The sequence below is a fragment of the Salmo salar genome, chromosome ssa28, assembly GCF_905237065.1.
Source record: "Salmo salar chromosome ssa28, Ssal_v3.1, whole genome shotgun sequence".
NCBI classification, from domain to species: Eukaryota; Metazoa; Chordata; class Actinopteri; order Salmoniformes; family Salmonidae; genus Salmo; species Salmo salar.
The window spans coordinates 20,897,768-20,916,809 of NC_059469.1; the positions used below are offsets into that span (position 1 = coordinate 20,897,768).

General features: G+C 43.4%; 1 protein-coding gene across 2 annotated transcripts in view; it reads left to right on the plus strand.

The window, feature by feature from the left end:
- akt3a (v-akt murine thymoma viral oncogene homolog 3a) overlaps nucleotides 1–19,042 on the plus strand; it is a 144,347-nt gene that overhangs the window by 11,631 nt on the left and 113,674 nt on the right. For both annotated transcript variants that reach the window (XM_014179955.2, XM_014179954.2), the window contains exon 2: nucleotides 1,881–2,148. In XM_014179955.2, coding sequence (XP_014035430.1) covers nucleotides 2,103–2,148 — 46 coding nt within the window. In that variant the 5' untranslated portion in view covers nucleotides 1,881–2,102. The remainder of the gene's footprint in view (nucleotides 1–1,880; nucleotides 2,149–19,042) is intronic.

The following is a 19,042-nucleotide window of genomic DNA, read 5'->3' on the forward strand; positions in this document are numbered from 1 at the left end:
AATGAAGCCCTTTACTTCTCCAGAGTCAGATGAACTCATGGATACCATTTTGATGTCTCTACATGCAGTTTGAAGGAAGTTGCTAAGTAGCATTAGCGCAATTCCTAACTAGTGTTAGCACAATGACTGGAAATCTATGGTAACTTCTAGCATGCTAGACTTCTAGTCATTCTGCTAACCCTAGTTAGCATTGGCTCACGAATCTAAGTTCCTTTTCGATTAGATGATAGCTTAGATAAATCAAGACTTGAGTCTCCAGCCGGAGACTTGAAGAAGAGGCTCACTCAACAGCCTTTTCGATGGAAGTTTTGAAAGGTAGCATTGGGTCATTGACAACAGTGTTATTTTTAGGAATGGCTTATCGTATCCTAGAGTTTCAGGTCAGTGATGTGCCCCCACAGCCCACACAAGCTCCCAGGCCTCTACAGCCTCCATCCTGTTCTCCTGGCTTCTCACCAGAGGCGCCAGCTGCCCACCCACTACCACCTCCAATACTACCACCGTTTATGAATGAATCCTCAGGCCTTAGCTCAGATCAGATGAGAGAGGAAGTAGCCGAGTGTCATACTGTTTTACTCAGGATCTTAATTTAGCCCTCTAGTTAAGGTGCGGGGGGGTTTGACCTCTAATAAGGAAGAATGTTTCCTCTGAGTGTGCTTACTAGTCTAGTCATTAGTGGAGTAATGTCAGCAAGGTATTAGATTAGATAGCATAGGTGAGAAGAGACACTGTTTGTTTTTCTTTCCTGTTTGTCTGTTTCATAAAATCCGGGGTCAGCTTGCTCTTCACCCTGTTAATCCTTGAGAGTCTAAGCCGGGTGAGGGGGGGATTGTTTTAAGATAGTCATACCAAGGATCATTTAGCTATTTGATTTTGAATTGTAGGACCCCCTTAAGGTATAAAACACACACACACATATATATATATATATATATATATATATATATATATATATATATATATATATATATATAATGGAGGAAACATATTGAATTTGGCCTTATTAGCCCATAGAAACGCATTGAATAACAGCTTCCTACATGGATAAACAGATAGTTCAAAAAATGATCAAAAGTAAGTTTGTTCTGAAGGGTCTGTCCTATACCTGAGAGATAAGAAAGATCAGAAAACAATTTTTTATTTATTACATGTATTTAACCCCTTATACTTCCATAAAAACATTTTAACTGGTACTTGGCTACCTTCAGATTGTGTTCGTGAGAGTCTCATCTTTCATTAGAGGGGTCATAATAGTTTGTAGGCAAAACCGTTCGTATGCTACAGATTTTTCCTTGACAATACTTTTTTTTAATATAATGGTCTGATAAACACGGTGGATTGAGATGCAGCCCAGGCAAAAACAACTGATATCTCTAGCTTAAACTGATGGAATTTGATGGGGATTTTTTTATTATACCAATTATATTTCTGCAGGGGCGCGGACATCGACTTTATGGGGCTAATAGCATAATCAATACCTTTTTTGATGCTTGATTGACTTTGTTTTATCTTATTGACCATTTAGACAAGAGGGAACATTTAGGTTAGATGTTTGTCACTTTCTTTTATCCTGTTTTGAAAGAATATAAGGATATAAAAAGACCAATAAAGACAGGAACATTGCAATATAGCTATTTAATAAACAGCATAGAAATGTGGTTCAGGGATGAATAGGAAGTATCAACAGGAGAGTCCAACTGCGGAGGGGAAAACAATGCAACAAGGGAAAAGCAGCTTTGGTGGGATGGAGGGATGTTATTTGGCTTCACAATGACTGTTGTTTGTCATGTCAGATTGTGTAAGAATGAAGGGGGAAAGGCAAAGAGAGAGACAGAGAAAATAATCCATGTATTATTTTTTCCCCTGTTACTTCCTTCCAGGCTGAGTCACCACTGGAGAGTGGGAAGGTCTGGAGAGAAAGAACGAGAGAACGAGAGAGAGAGGGGAGGGAGAGAAGAAACAACCACGAGAGGAAGAGAAGACGCCACACACCACTTGTATGCGAGTGTGTGAGAGAGAGCGAGAGCAACTGAGCGAGCTGCCGGGAGAGCGCGAGTAAGGGAGGGTGAGAGACACCGCCGGCATCGAGGCTGGGAGGCACCATGAGCGATGTCACCATCGTCAAAGAAGGCTGGGTGCAAAAAAGGGGTAAGTAGTACCTCTCCTCTTATGGGCTGTTTTGTAACCGACTGGGATGAGTGAGAGTGAGAGAGAACATGGAGATGTGTGTTTGAGAGTGAGAGAGAAAATGAGTAAACACATGGATGGGTGATTATTCTGTGTGTCTCCCCAGGGATAAGTCTCTTTATTATGGTTGGCTGGGTGCTTTACGCCAGGGCATGGCTTCAGTCTGATTGTGTCTGAAGAGAACAGTGTGTGTGGGTGTATGAGAGGAGAGGAGGGGAAGGGAGAGCACACAGCATGTGCCTGTAGTATGTACATGGTTTTCTGAGTGTCTGTCTGAGCTTAGCTTGCGGAGGTTGCGTGCGTGCGTGTGTGTGCGTGCGTGTTTGGCTGCTGTTGCTAAATGAAGGGGAAGGACTGCCCCAGTGTTGATGTTGCAAGGCTGTTTTACTCCGATTTGACTTGGTCTCCCCTACTGTGTGTGGAATAGAGACAGAATTGCATTTGCCTTAAGCTGTTGTCTGCTGCCGGCTTCTGCTTCTATGAGACATGAAACAACCTCTCTTGTCCCTGACTCAATGCTAGTGTCCCTTTCTGGTCCTAGACCTCCAGGGGTGCTGTGCTGAATCTGACATAAACCCAGAAGAGAGAGAATTAAGATTTTTTTTGAAAGATTTGTGTAATTTCTCAGTTAATTTAATAAAGTTTGCGTTAGATTTACTTATTATTAAATATTTATGTAAAGCACATTGTGTTGTATTCATTCCATGTCTGATATGTGCTGTATAAATAAAGCTTGAATTGATGTTATGCACTTGGCCTGTTGCACAACAGCTCTGACATGTGAGGAGCATGTCATCACAGGGTCGTGGGTCACTGGCCGGTTTCTCTGAGTCTGTTGAGATCTTTTGATGAAGACGGACAAGACATCACCCCTGGTCTACACTGGTCCTGGTGCCTTGCGCACTCTGTCTGTCTCGGTCTGTTTGATGGCCTTCTATTCCCCTCAGTCTGTGCCCTGGGTGGGTGCTCTCTCTGACAGATTGCGTGTTCAACGTTTTTCTCCAACCACCTAAACATTCTCAGTGCTGTACTAAATTAGAGACAGCCTTAGTTTGTCTTACATCCTTAGTAGAGGTCGACCGATTATGATTTTTCAATACCGATGCCGATTATTGGAGGACCAAAGAAGCCGATTTCCGATTAATCGGCAGATTTTTTTTATTTATTTATTTTTTATTATTATAATTTTTAACATTTGTAATAATGACAATTACAACAATACTGAATGAACACTTATTTTAACTTAATATAATACGTCAATAAAATCAATTTAACCTCAAATAGATAATGAAACATGTTCAATTTGGTTTAAATAATGCAAAAACAAAGTGTTGGAGAAGAAAGTAAAAGTGCAATATGTGCCATGTAAGAAAGCTAACGTTTAAGTTCCTTGCTCAGAACATGAGAACATATGAAAGCTGGTGGTTCCTTTTAACATGAGTCTTCAATATTCCCAGGTAACAAGTTTTAGGTTGTAGTTATTATAGGAATTATAGGACTATTTCTCTCTATACGATTTGTATTTCATATACCTTTGACTATTGGATGTTCTTATAGACACTTTAGTATTGCCTGTGTAACAGTATAGCTTCCGTCCCTCTCCTCGCTCCTACCTGGGCTCGAACCAGGAACACATCGACAACAGCCACCCATGCAGAGCAAGGGGAACAACTACTCCCAAGTCTCAGAGCGAGTGACGTTTGAAACGCTATTAGCGCGCATCCCGCTAACTAGCTAGCCATTTCACATCGGTTACACCAGCCTAATCTCGGGAGTTGATAGGCTTGAAGTCATAAACAGCGCAATGCTTGAAGCATTGCGAAGCGCTGCTGGCAAAATGCACGAAAGTGCTGTGTGAATGAATGCTTACGAGCCTGCTGGTGCCTACCACCGCTCAGTCAGACTGCTTTATCAAATATCAAATCATAGACTTAATTATAATATAATAAACACACAGAAATATGAGCCTTAGGTCATTAATATGGTCGAATCCGGAAACTATCATCTCGAAAACAAACGTTTATTCTTTCAGTGAAATACGGAACCGTTCCGTATTTTATCTAACGGGTGGCATCCCTAAGTCTAAATATTGCTGTTACTTTGCACAACCTTCAATGTTACAACATAATTACGTAAAATTCTGGCAAATTAGTTCGCAACGAGCCAGGCGGCCCAAACTGCTGCATATACCCTGACTCTGCATGCAGTGAACGCAAGAGAAGTGACACAATTTCACCTGGTTAATATTGCCTGCTAACCTGGATTTCTTTTAGCTAAATATACAGGTTTAAAAATATATACTTATGTGTTTTGATTTTAAGAAAGGCATTGATGTTTATGTGCAACGATTGGGCTTTTTTCGCAAATGCGCTTTTGTTAAATCATCCCCCGTTTGGCGAAGTTGGCTGTCTTTGTTAGGAAGAAATAGTATTCACACAGTTCGCAATGAGCCAGGCTGCCCAAACTGCTGCATATACCCTGACTCTGTTACAGAGGTGACACATTTTCCCTAGTTAAAAGAAATTCATGTTAGCAGGCAATATTAACTAAATATGCAGGTTTAAAAATATATACTTGTGTATTGATTTTAAGAAAGGCATTGATGTTTATGGTTAGGTACACGTTGGAGCAACGACAGTCCTTTTTCGCGAATGCGCACCGCATCGATTATATGCAATGCAGGACACCCTAGATAAACTAGTAATATCATCAACCATGTGTAGTTAACTAGTGATTATGATTGATTGATTGTTTTTTATAAGATAAGATTAATGCTAGCTAGCAACTTACCTTGGCTTCTTACTGCATTCGCGTAACAGGCAGGCTCCTCGTGGAGTGCAATGTAAAGCAGGTGGTTAAAGCGTTTCACTAGTTAACCGTAAGGTTGCAAGATTCAATCCCCGAGCTGACAAGGTAAAAATCTGTCGTTCTTCCCCTGAACAAGGCAGTTAACCCACCGTTCCTAGGCCGTCATTGAAAATAAGAATGTTTTCTTAACTGACTTGCCTAGTTAAATAAAGGTGTAAAAAAATCGGCCCCAATTAATCGGCCATTCCGATTAATCGGTCGACCTCTAATCCTTAGTTTGTGTGTGTGTGTCTGTCCAAGCATGTGAGCAGCGATGGCACTGGCTGGCTCCAGTCACTCTTGCCACCCCATTTGGTTGAATTATGAGCCCCTAGTCCATGTCTGACACACTTGAGTTGATTTAGAAGACTCCAGGTACACTCCTCTAGCTCCTGCTCTCTCATTGAGCTGCTGCCTAAATAGATTTTTATGGACAAAATACAAGTGGTGAAGTGGATGGTCAGTGGACCTTAATGTCTGATGTGATTTGTGGGGTTTCTGAACCCCAGGGGTTCTGCTACAGACTACAGACTTATTATAGCAGGATCTCTAGCTGTCTTGGTCCTCTGTAGCTAAGTTGGTAGAGCATGGCGCTTGCAACGCAAGGATAGTGAGTTCGATTCCTGGGACCACCTGTATGTAAAATGTATGCACACATGACTGTAAGTCACTTTGGATAAAAGCGTCTGCTAAATGGCATCTATTCTAGATGTGATGAGCCACATTGTGTTCTGGGGTTTTAGGCCTGCAGCACAGTCACATTGTGTTCTGTCTCTAAAGCTCCCAGAGCTCATGTCTGTCTATCAAAATGGAATACAGCTTTTTAGGAGGCGTCTGCATGCAATTTTCCAGACCATAGTACAGAACCATTATTCCAATCCTTTTGTGGTCTTACACAGTGTCAAGGCTTGCAGTTTAAGTGCTATTTGATGGTATTGAAGTATTGATCCACTCAAAGCAGAATTAGCCTAAACAAAGAAATTAGCTTAAGGACAAAGCTTGTTTTTCATCAGACATGATTGAATCAAGGCTTTAAGCTCTGCAAGGGATTCCAGTGAAATGCATTGGGGGGGGGGGGACAACCAGAGGCACGGGTGGGAGCGAGAGTGCTGTTGAGTTATCTGGGAAATGTCTGAACCTTAGAGCTTTATAATACTAGCAGTGCATAGGTCATGAGAGTGTGCAGTCGTTGCATCGGTTTCAATGCAAATCACATGGGTAGGTGAGTGAAAAATAATGCAGTGTATGACAACACCGTCTGAACACGCTAGTAATATTAAGCATAATCACACCGTGTGTGTGTGTGTGTGTGTGTGTGTGTGTGTGTGAGAGTCAACTTCTCGGAGCCTCCCAGATGTGCACATGCTCCAGAGCTGTCCATTCCATCCCATATAAGGCCATGTGGGAACCTGGGGGATCCGTTCAAACTTCCCTCCCTCCCTCCCTAGGAGGGGAGGGGCCACGCCTTCCTCCAGCCATGCAGCCTGCAGATGGGGAGACGAGAGGAGAGTAGCCTCGGCTCTAAGCTGCCTGGGAAACAGAGCACGTTTTGTTGGGCTTGGACTCTGGCCAACATGACCTTGTTCACCCTCTCTTTCTCTGCCCCTCCCTCTCCTCTCTCCATCCTTCGCTCATCTATTTTCCCTCCGTGCTCTGTCCCGCTCCATTCTAACCGCCTGCCTTCCTGCTTGTGTTTCCCTTGCTGCAGTAAAGTGATTTTGTCCCTGGCCTGACACAGGCTGTGTCTACTGGGTGAGTTTGTGAAAACAGAGCTGTGATACAAGGGGAAAGGGGGGCGTCTGGCGGTGACATAATTTCCTGTTTACGGACCAGCTGAATGGGTCTCTCTGAGAGGGGGCCCGCTGAAGAGAGGATGATTGACCAGCTCCTCTGTCCTCCTCCCTGCATTACATCCCTCCATCCATCCATGCTCTCACACTGAATTCACTAAGTGCTGATTGAACTCTGGGCCAATGATGTCCTCATACCCTGGAAGCAGCAGATCGGAGACGAAGGTAGAACAATACACTACTAGGCTCTATTCAGTCCGAATCTGTAAACGGGTTTCCCGGTTCAATCAAAAGCAGCATTCTTCCATGTGTGTATTATTGCAACCCAAAGTGAATTGTTTTCAGCTACTTCCTGAAATCCGGTCACTGGGTTCGTTGGAATAAGTCCAACTGCTTCCGGGGCTCACTTAAAGACATGTATTAATATAATTTGATGACTTTTGCAGTGTGGATCTCCTAGATATCTCCCTCACAGATCTACATGGATTCTCTCTAGCATATGGTGAAGCACAGAGGGAAGTGGATGGCATCTGCACCATTCAGATAAGCATCCCACATGGCCCCCTTGGATTGGTTCTGGACGGCGTGTCTGTGTCATCATCTCTGGTTAAGAGCAGACCTCCCTGTCTGTGTGTGTGTGTGTGTGTGTGTGTGCATAATGAGTGCTCTGGGGCTGCTGGGATCACATGGCTGCTCTGCTGCGGTCTCAGTCAGAGCACTGATGGAACACTGTGTACTGCAGGGGTTATGACTGGGGAAAAAGGGGAGTGGGGGTGGGAGGGGGTGGAAGCTGTGCGGAGGCATGAATGAAGCTCTCTCTCTCTCTGACTCTGACCTTGGTGGTACCAGCTCTGCTGACTGCGCTATACCTTCAGTCACCTCTGGCAGGGAGAACCCATCTGACCCCACACAGAGCAACACTTCAGTGGCCACTGCACCACTCCTCTGGCTCCTCTCTCCCCCTCCGCCCAGGCCTCATGGTGGGGGGGAGGGGGCTGCTAGTGGGAACTCCCTGGAAATCTCCTCCATGACTCAGAAGAAAGTGAGACACAGACAGCAGCCAATGTGATGTGACCTGTCTGGTCTGTTTCCATAATTTGCTATCAACTTATCACACTTATGGTACATGTCTAGCTGCTCCTCCCCTCTCCAAGAACACTGGTAGATAATACAGTATGGCTTCACTACTATCAGACCTGTCTGCCTCCAGTCTTCTCCTCACGATGGGCCCCAGCGTGCGTCTGCCTGCCTGGTAGCGGGTTCCATCTACGCATATTAAGTGGAGGAGTGCAGCCTCCACAGTCACGACTCAGCCTTTCGTGCGTGTCTGTGTGATGCATCAAGGACACACACGCACACAGACTTACTGTATATACAGAAAATTGTCTGTCTGGCTGGCTGTCTCTAGCTGGCTGGCTGGCTGGGAGAGGTCTTGCTTGCTGACTGGCTGGGTGGCTTGCTGGCAGTCTTGTACGTGACTAGCTGGCTGTACGTGACTTGCTTGCTCACTGTCTTTCTGGCTGGCTGTCTGGGTGGCTGTCTGGTAGAGTTCTTACTTGCTTGTTGTCTGGGAGAGGTCTTACTTGCTAGCTGACTGGGAGAGGTCTTGTTTGCTGGCTTTCTCTGACTAGCTGACTGGCTGGGAGAGGTCTTGCTTGCTGACTGGCTGGCTGGCAGTCTTGTCTGACTAGCTGGCTGGGAGAGGTCTTGCTTGCTCACTGTCTTGTTGGCTGGCTGGCTGTCTGGTAGTAGTCTTACTTGCTGGCTGACTGGGAGAGGTCTTGTTGCCGGCTGTCTGTCTGACTAGCTGGCTGGCTGGGTGAGGTTTTGCTGGCTGTCTGTCTGACTAGCTGGCTGGGAGAGGTCTTGTTTGCTGCTGTCCAGGGACGGGTGCAGGCCAGAGGAACAGGGTTAGGGTGCTGCTGACTCATGGCCCAATCCAGAACCATGACTGCAGTATTTGTCACTGTGTGTGTGTCTGGATGGCCCAGGGCTGGCCTTCTCTGATGATTGTGCTGCATTATTATTAGTCATCAGCCTGCTGACTGATGTGGTCCATGTGTTCTGATCCTCAGATAGTGGATCACATAGTACTAGACTCAGTGCTCTTCATGTTGCTCTACTCTCATCCATCCCTCTGTCCAAACTGCACTCTGTGTGTGTAAACGTCTGCTGCGTGTCTTGTCTGTGTGTTGAGCCCTGTCTGAGCAGGAGAGAGGACTGGGGAGGTTGGAGTGTGATGCATTTAGGCTCTAAATGCTATTGGCATGTCTGTGTTGAATGTTGAAGTGCTTGATCTTTACCAAATGTGATGAAAATGCCCGGCATGTGTTTACTCTTACTTTGTACTTGTGACCTGTAGCAGGAAATGTATAGCAGGAATGTAATTTAATGTCTATCGGCTACATGTTTCAAACAGACCACCATAGTCCCTGTGCCCAAGAAAGCGAAGGTAACCTGCCTAAATGATTGCTGCCCGTTGCACTCACGTCGGTAGCCATGAAGTGCTTTGAAAGCCTGGTCATGGCTCAGATCAACACTATCATCCTGGAAACCCTAGACCCACTCCGCTTCAGATACCGCACCAACAGATCCACAGAGGACGCGCTCTCAATCGCACTCCACACTGCCCTTTCCCACCTGGGCAAAAGGACAGCTATGTGAGAATGCTGTTCATTAACTACAGCTCAGCGTTCAACACCATAGTGCCCACAAAGCTCATCACTAAGCTAAGGATCCTGGGACTAAACACCTCCCTCTGCGACTGGATCCTGGACTTCTTGACGGGCTGCCCCCAAGTGGTAAGGGTAGGCAACAACACAGCTGCCACGCTGATCCTCAACACTTGGGCCCCTCAGGGGTGTGTGCTCAGTCCCCTCCTGTACTCCCTGTTCACCCACGACTGCGTGACCAAGCACGACTCCAACACCATCATTAGGTTTGCTGACGACACAACAGTAGTAGGCCTGATCACCAACAACAATGAGACAGCCTATAGGGAGGTCAGAGACCTGGCAGTGTTGTGCCAGGACAACAACCTCTCCCTTAATGTGAGCAAGACAAAGGAGATGATCGTGGACTACAGGAAAAGGAGGGCCAAACAGGCCCCCATTAACATCGACGGGGCTGAAGTGGAGTGGATAGAAGTTTCAAGGTCCTTGGTGTCCACATGACCAACAAAATATCATGGTCCAAACACACCAAGCCAGTTGTGAAGAGGGCACGACAATACCGTTTCCCCCTCAGGAGACTAAAAAGATTTGGCAAAACTGAGTTCCCTTTTGTTTCACGGTCCTACAAAAGGGGGACTGCCAGTCCCCATATTGACAAAAAGTTGCACCATCGAGAGCATCCAGGACCTATATACTGGGCGGTGTCAGAGGAATGGCGAGAAAATTGTCAAAGACTCCACAATCACCCAAGTCATAGACTGTTGTCTCTGCGACCGCACGGCAAGTGGTACCGGAGCGCCAAGTCTAGGACCAAAAGGCTCCTTAACAGCTTCTACCCCCAAGCCATAAGACTGCTGAATAATTAATCAAATGGCCACCCGGACTATTTACATTGACCCCCCCACCCCTTGGCTTTTACACTGCTGCTACCCTCTGTTTTATATCTATGCATAGTCACTTTACCTCAACTAACCTGTACCCCCGCACATTGACTCGGTACCGGTACCCCTTGTATATAGCCTCGTTATTGTTATGTAATTTTCTTATGTTACTTAAAAAAACAAACACTTTAGTTTATTAAGTAAATATTTTTCTTAACTCTATTTCTTGAACTGCATTGTTGGTTAAGGGCTTGTAAGTAAGCATTTCAAGGTAAGGTCTACACCTGTTGTATTCGGTGCATGTGACAAATAAAATTAGATTTTTGATTGATTTAAGGCTTACTGAATGAAAAGCATGCTTTGATAAAGTTGGCTTTATTAGTTGTAACAGTCTAATGATAATGGAAGAGTTATTACTGGCCATACACTAGATAAGTAACAGAGCATTCCTCCCGAAAGGAGCCTCAAAGTTAGTTTTTTCAGTGAAACACTCTCTACTTTTTAATTAGCAAATGGTTGTTTTCATCTTGATAGTCAACATCATTTCCCATTATCTCCTTTCTCTCCTCTCTGAATGAGACTTTAACTCTCACTGAAGACATATTTCACTGTGTGCAGTCAACACATTTATCAAAGTAGTCAGAACAACAACAGGGCTGCATCGAACGGCTTAAATTACTTCATCAGAACATTCCTCTCCCTCATTAAACATTCCTGGAATGTTCTGTCTGCTTGCTGTCATCGCTGGCACTCAATCATCTTCCGCCTTCCGTCATACCATCCAGAGAGTCTTCTCACTCATTCTCTAGATCCAGTATCCCCCTGCAAGGCTAACATCCACAGCATAGACCAGCTTAAATTTCAAGATGGTACATGCTGGTCATGCTGGTGTGACCAACATGGCTTAGCTAATTAGGCTGGCTGACCAGCTGGTGATGCTGGTGACCAGCTCATGCTGGTATGCTTGTGACCAGCTTATGCTGGTACTGGATGCTGTTGATGCTAGAATGCTGTTGACCAAGCTGGTCTATGCTGGTCCAACATGGTCTAGCTCAGGGATGGGCAACTTTGATGGGAATGGGGCCACAAAAAAAGTGAACTCATGAGGGGCCGCAGTGGCTCACGTGTCTGAAAACCCTACCCTTTTGGGGGCCCTAAGCAAAATTTGGTTGGGGTCCCCCCCATTTGACCATGATTACTACAAATGGATATGGTCTACTGGCCAGCTAACATACCAATCTAAAAATGTTTTGCTTTAATGGGCTAATTGAGTGACAGTCAGTGACTGACATAACGTAACTGCTTATGCAGTTATGATGAAATTGTGCCTTGTGTATCCTACTATTCTAACTCTTAACAGTAAGTTGAGAGCAAAACTGAGTTCCCGACTGAGTTCCCTTTTGTTCCATGGGCCTACAAAAGGGGGGCTGCCAGTTGCCCATCCCAGGTCTAGCTGGTCAAGCTGGTCTGGCAAAACCACACCTATTATCATATTTCCCAGCATGCTCTATTGCAGTTAGATTTGTTTTGAATTGTTTGTTTCAATATCTTTTTGGTTTGTTGTGTTTTTGCATGTACATTGATTTGATGAATTAATCTTATTCTACACAAAGATAAATAACATACATTTTGGTTGGACTTATTCCACACGTTACTGAAATGGTTGTTCCCATTTAGATGGTTTAGGTAGTTTTATTTACTCCTCTTTCTAACCCTGGGAGTCATTCTGAATGCAGATTGTGGGTGAATACAAGTTTTAAATTGTTGGATACCCCCCACTTAATAGGAATAAAACATCACTTTGCAAGCCAGCAGAATGTTACTTGCAGGCCTGTTGTGGCCACTGTATTAGGGAAAAACTCAGCCCTCAAATGAAGGCCTTATGATATATGTCATGTACTGTCTTTAAATAATAAAGCACTTTGATGCTGGTCACCAATGTCCAAAACCCAGCGAAGGCACCAGCAGAATCACAATGAAGGCACCAGCGAAAACCCAGCGAAGGCAGGTGACCAGCGTAATCAGCCTATTCTGGTCTATGCTGTTTTTTTCAGCAGGGATGTTCTATAGCAGGGCTGCCCAACCGTCTTCCTGGAGATCTACCGTCCTGTGGGTTTTCAATCCAAACCTCTTCCTGGAGATCTACCGTCCTGTGGGTTTTCAATCCAAACCTCTTCCTGGAGATCTACCGTCCTGTGGGTTTTCAATCCAAACCTCTTCCTGGAGATCTACCGTCCTGTGGGTTTTCAATCCAAACCTCTTCCTGGAGATCTACCGTCCTGTGGGTTTTCAATCCAAACCTCTTCCTGGAGATCTACCGTCCTGTGGGTTTTCAATCCAAACCTCTTCCTGGAGATCTACCGTCCTGTGGGTTTTCAATCCAAACCTCTTCCTGGAGATCTACCGTCCTGTGGGTTTTCAATCCAAACCTCTTCCCGGAGATCTACCGTCCTGTGGGTTTTCAATCCACACCTCTTCCCGGAGATCTACCGTCCTGTGGGTTTTCAATCCACACCTCTTCCCGGAGATCTACCGTCCTGTGGGTTTTCAATCCAAACCTCTTCCCGGAGATCTACCGTCCTGTGGGTTTTCAATCCAACCCTAATTTAACACACCTGATTCTACTAATTAGCTGCTCAACAAGATCTTAACTAGCTGAATCAGATATGCTAAATTAGGGTTGGACTGAAAACCTACAGGACAGTAGATCTCCAGGAAGAGGGCTGGGCAGCCTTGTTCTATAGGGTTCCATTGGTACATATTGCCAGGCCCTTGTTTCTCTGCTCATACGCTGGCTCAAATTTGGTGTTTGGTGTGAAGCGTTGCAGGATCATAGAGTTCATTCCTGTAATGATGAGCTCAATGTCAAGAGTCTGATGACTCAAGAGTCAGGAGGATGGATACCGCAAAGAGAAGGAGTGAGAGGGGGAGAGAGACCACTCAGCCATGTCTGTCTGTGCTCTTTCCCCGTCCAGTACTCGGGTTTCGGGGGCAGACAGGACAGGACCTCTGTTCAGGGTCTTATCAGGGACGGACATCTTGGCTAGTGTGACCGTGTCAGCTGCCACCCGCCTGAATGGTGCCATTGAAGGGGAAAAGGAGCAGGGGCTGGCCCATACCTATGGCACTGTTAGGCTGATCCTGGGTCTGGGGGGGGCAAGGCTTAGAGGCGAGAGCAGTAGGGATGGAGGCTGGTTTGACTCAAGATGTTGTTACTTTTTTGGTTCAACCTCTGAGGAACACTCATGGTATTGATTGGCTTTGGCTAAACTCATGGGTGTCTAATGGGTGTCGATCTGAGAGCGCGCGTTATACCCCGGAACGGGTCTCTTGCTTGAAACTGCCTTTTACACAACGCTCAATGACTTTAAATGGAACCATGAGGATACCTGTAGGAAACGTTTTACTGAAGCAGAGAGGGAATGTTTCTTACTATTCTTCAACAACGTAGAACTGTCAGCCTGTGTTAAAATATGCTTAAAATGATTAAAATACAAAAAAAGGGATTGCGTTGAATTGTTTTGGGGAAATTAACATAGACATGGTTTTAAAAAGGTAGTGGTAATATTAAATTCAGTACCGAAATTTGTAGGCGCCTTAACTTACCCTGTCCTGCGGCTCAAGTTACCCCATACACGAGTTGTGCCAAGATACTTTTTTGTAGAAGCTATGTTTTCAAAACTAATGTTTACATGAATTTCTATTATTTCCAGGGATACAAAGCATCCTGAAATATATGTGGATCTTTGTCAGAAATAAAACCATATTTCCCTCGATACAGTGACGCTGCCACTAGGCGCCATGGCAACTATAGAACCATACATTTCCCAAAATGAATGTTGTTTCTTAAAGTTCTCAGAACTATTTAAGAACATTCCCAATGTCAAACCATTTGGAGAACATTCCTAGAATATTGTAATTAAATGTAACCATGTGGGAAACGTTCTGTTAAAGTAATGAAATGTTTTTTGTCAAGTTCCTTAAATGTGGTGAGAGTATTCCAAAGCTAAGCAACTATCCTGCACCGTTCCCAGAACATTGTAGTCATTTAGCAGACTGTCTTATCCAGAGCGACGTACAGTTAGTGCATTCATCTTAAGGTACCTAGGTAAGACAACCACATATCACAGTCGTAGTAAGTAAAACATAGAAGTGCTTTAAATACTCATAGGACAACAACACTCTCACCAACCTCTAAGAAACATGTGGTTCTTAGAACATTTTGTGCTAGCTGGGTAGTAGAGTATTTGGACTCTGCCGGTCTATGCTGCATTGACATATACGTATGGCGTCTTCCATAGGCCTATCCCTACCTAGCCAATCAGAGCTGTTGTGTTGTAGACGCACTCGGTGTTGTGACACTGTGTGTGTGTGTGTGTGTGTGTGTGTGTGTGTGTGTGTGTGTGTGTGTGTGTGTGTGTGTGTGTGTGTGTGTGTGTGTGTGTGTGTGTGTGTGTGTGTGTAGGACCTCCTTTGTTTTTAATCCGAGGATATAGTGGCCATGCTCATAAATATGTAATCAGCTGTGAGCCATTAGGAAAATTGGGATACCATGACAGAAGTCTTCATGGTTGAAGCCACACTCGCATGCAGTATCTGCTGGCCTGAGCTATCAGCTTAGGCAACAGATACTGATCAGTCGTGGTGATGACGCGTTTGCCTTTAGCAGTGGAACATCCGAACTATACGCTCACTTTTCATTAAGTGTTCAATGAATCTTTCATGGGAAAGTGTCCCACTCCGGCATTAGTATGGAAGAGTCAAGCACAGACGTGTGCACGCTGTTCTGTGAGGAGCAGCGGTTGGTTGGGATCACTGATGTATATACAGTATACTGAACAAAAATATAAACACAACATGCAACAGTTTCAACTATTTTACTGTGTTAAAGTTCATATAAGGAAATCAGTCAATTGAAATAAATTCATTAGGCCCAAATCTATGGATTTCATATGACTGGGCAGGGGCGCAGCCATAGGTGGGCCTGCTGGGGAGCCAGGCCCAGCCAATCAGAATGAGTTTTCCCCCACAAAAAGGGCTTTATTATAGACAGAAATACTCCTCAGTTTCATCAGCTATCCAGGTAGCTGGTCTCAGACAATCCCGCAGGTAAAGAAGCCGGATGTGGAGGTCCTTGGCTGGCGTGTTTACACGTAGGGCTGTGGCGGTCATGACATTTCGTCAGCCAGTGATTGCCAAGCAAATAACTGCCGCTCTCACGTTAATTGACCGTTAATTAACATAAACACATTCAGCATCTCAAGCCACTGATGCAGACCTTTGGAACATCTGCATTTTCAAAAGTCTAATAAATCCATGTAATATAGCCTACACCTTCACAATAAATCCAGAATTTAGACGGGTCTAAAGAAGCATGATATGAAGAAAATGTAGTCTATTTCAGAAGAACAGAATAGCATACTCTGAGTTGTCCTTATGTTAGGTCCTCATCTGGCTGTGGGCTACGCTAGTTCATTTAGCAGACACAATTTTCTTGCAATTCCCGTGCATTATTTTATTAAATTTTATAGTATGAAGAATACAATTGAACAAAGCTGAATAAAATAGAAAGGATGTTTTCTCCAAACGATTTGAGGGAGTGCGCACACTATTCTATGTTGAGCAGTTAACAAAGAAACATGTACTCCAATATGCTTAATTTAGAGTTATTAATGTAACTTTAGTTGTTCTACAAACGTTGGGCTATATGTTCTGATTTTTAATACATTCTAAGGCTGCATGATACGACTCTAATAATGATTTGAAAAAAGTTGCATGAAAGGCATGAGCTCTGTTGTTTTTTGTGCAGGCTTTACACACTTCATCAGCCTCTCATTCACAATTTCACAAGCACTTGATAATGCCTCAAATTTTCTGGTGTCATCCCCTTTGTGTGGCCATAATGCCCCTTAAAAAAAATCCATGTCTTTTGCTGCCAGTGGCTCTGTTGTGCCCTTGGGCTGAATATAATAATTATAATTCCCTTCTCCCTGAGTGCTGCATGCTCCAAAGCACCTCTCACTCATATGGCTCTCCATCACGTGATCGGGTCTTTCTCACAGGCTACAAGTGGAGACCGACACATTGGGGACACAACTGCACTCGTCCTTATCCAATTCTGAGGTGCATATTGAAGATTTTGTAAGAACCGTCCACATTTACTTTTCGTCAGCCAACAAGATGAGTAGGCCTAACGAACAGCAAAAGCACTAGCCTACATTAATCTACTATCCCCCATAGTATAAACGTTGACCTATTGTGTGCAAAAAATAAATATTCCAGTCTGGGACAGTTGTGGGATGTGATAGATCCTAAATTAATACAACCACTAGCATCAAAAAACCTGTTTTACGCAATGAGGCTGATGCAACAGATCAGAACGTTTAGCTTAAAATGCTGATAAACTATTAGGCTATTTCTTAACATTATAAACCCAGCGACGCCCACACGGCTTTAATAAGCATGAATGTTCCATTAGCGGGAAAACACTTATCAAAAGTGACCGCAAATGTGATTATGCATGTAATGGGTGCATTTTTATGGTGAAAATTACCTTTCCCAAACTTGAAACTCACCCACTGCTTATGTATTCCAGTTAGGCTCTACACCCCTTGTAAAGGGGATTAATGTGCTTCATTTTAAGACGTTATTTGGCCACTTTAGTTGTGATACAAACCTTATTAAAACATATAGGCCTATGGGCTAGGCTACATGAGATGTGTCACTATGATTTGAAAAAGTCACAAAAAAAGGCATTGTTTCTTACGCTGGGCATCATTCACAAGTGATAATATATCATTCACAAGTGATAGGCTAATATTGTCACCCATCAGACTATTCTTGATTTAATCTTGTCTTTACATATTATTTAGTATATGTGCGAAATTTGTTTAAATTTACAATGGACCATTGTCAGGCACCTGTCTCAAAACATGGTTAGGGGAAAAAATACACGTCATCTATGCACTTAAATAGCGAATGGAGGATGCTTTTCCCATGGTAAGTTTTTAATGCCAGCCAGGTAGGCTTTACTCCTGTTGTAAAGAGAAGCGATGTGCTTAATATTAGGAAAGTTGAGAAATAAATATTGTAGGCCTAGCTTATAGAAAGCTGATGGGATCCTCCTATTTTTAATAGAGGCCACCACTGTTTTCTCACGCAATTGCCTAGCCTATAGAAATGTTGCGCAACATGAGTTTATGGGCTCTCATGAAGTGTTTCATGAGATTTTCGATTACGTTTGCATTGATGTCAGAGTGGTTAGAGGGACAATAGAGTGCTGAGTACCAGGCAGTTAGCATGTTTGGTAGGTTACTAATGACCAACAGCAGCATCAGAGCTTGGAGAAACCTAATTGATCACGTGGAATTTGACTGCCTTCATGACTCGTGACCACCGGTGTTTTGCGGTAATACGGTCACCGTAACAGCCCTAGTTACATGTGGTCTGCGGTTGTGAGGCTGGTTGGACGTATTGCCAAATTCTCTAAAACAACATTGGAGGCGGCTTAAAAAAAGGGCCCGACGGACAGGGCTGCCGTCCTTCTAGCTCTTAGGAAACTTGGCAGTATTTCATTTTTTTATGTGTGATTTCTTACATGATTAGCCCAGGAAATGTTTCATGTTATTACATACAGCCCGGAAGTTACGACCAGGAATACGACTTTCCCGAATCGGATCCTTTGTTCGTACCCTCAAGTGCAATTTAACTGATTCCAGAGGCTGTTCCAAAACACCACCGGTGGAAAAGAGGTATTCAGAGTGGACCACCTACCGATCTGAGCATATTACTCGCTAATGTTCAGTCTCTGGATAATAAAGTTGACGAGCTCAGAGCGAGGATTTCCTACCAAAGAGATATCAGGGATTGTAACATACTGTGTTTCACGGAAACATGGCTCTCTCGGGATATACTGTCTGAGTCCGTTCAGCCAGTTGGGTTCTCAGTTCATCGTGTAGACAGGAATACATATCTCTCCGGGAAGAAGAAGGGCAGGGGTGTATGTTTCATGGTGTGATTGTGATTAGAGGTCGACTGATTATGATTTTTCAACGCCGATACCGGATATTGGAGGACCAAAAAAAGCCGATACCGATTAATCGCCCGATTAAAAAAAAAAAAAAAAATAAAAAAAACATAAAAAAAAATACAAAAAAAAAAATAAATAAAATCAATAAAATAATAATTATTATAAAAAATATAAAAAATAAAATAATAAAAAAAAATAAAGACAAAAAAATATACCATAATAATAATAATAAAATATATATTTTTTAAATGTATAAAATATATAGTTTATTTAATAAAAAAAAGTAGTATATATATTTTTGGGATATTTGTAATAAGGACAATTACAACAATACTAAATGAACAATGAACACTTATTTTAACTTAATATAATACATCAATAAAATCAATTTAGTCTCAAATAAATAATGAAACATGTTCAATTTGGTTTAAATAATGCAAAAACAAAGTGTTGGAGAAGAAAGTAAAAGTGCAATATGTGCCATGTAAAAAAAGCTAATGTTTTAAGTTCCTTGCTCAGAACATGAGAACATATGAAAGCTGGTGGTTCCTTTTAACATGAGTCTTCAATATTCCCAGGTAAGAAGTTTTAGGTTGTAGTTATTATAGGACTATTTCTCTGTATACAATTTGTATT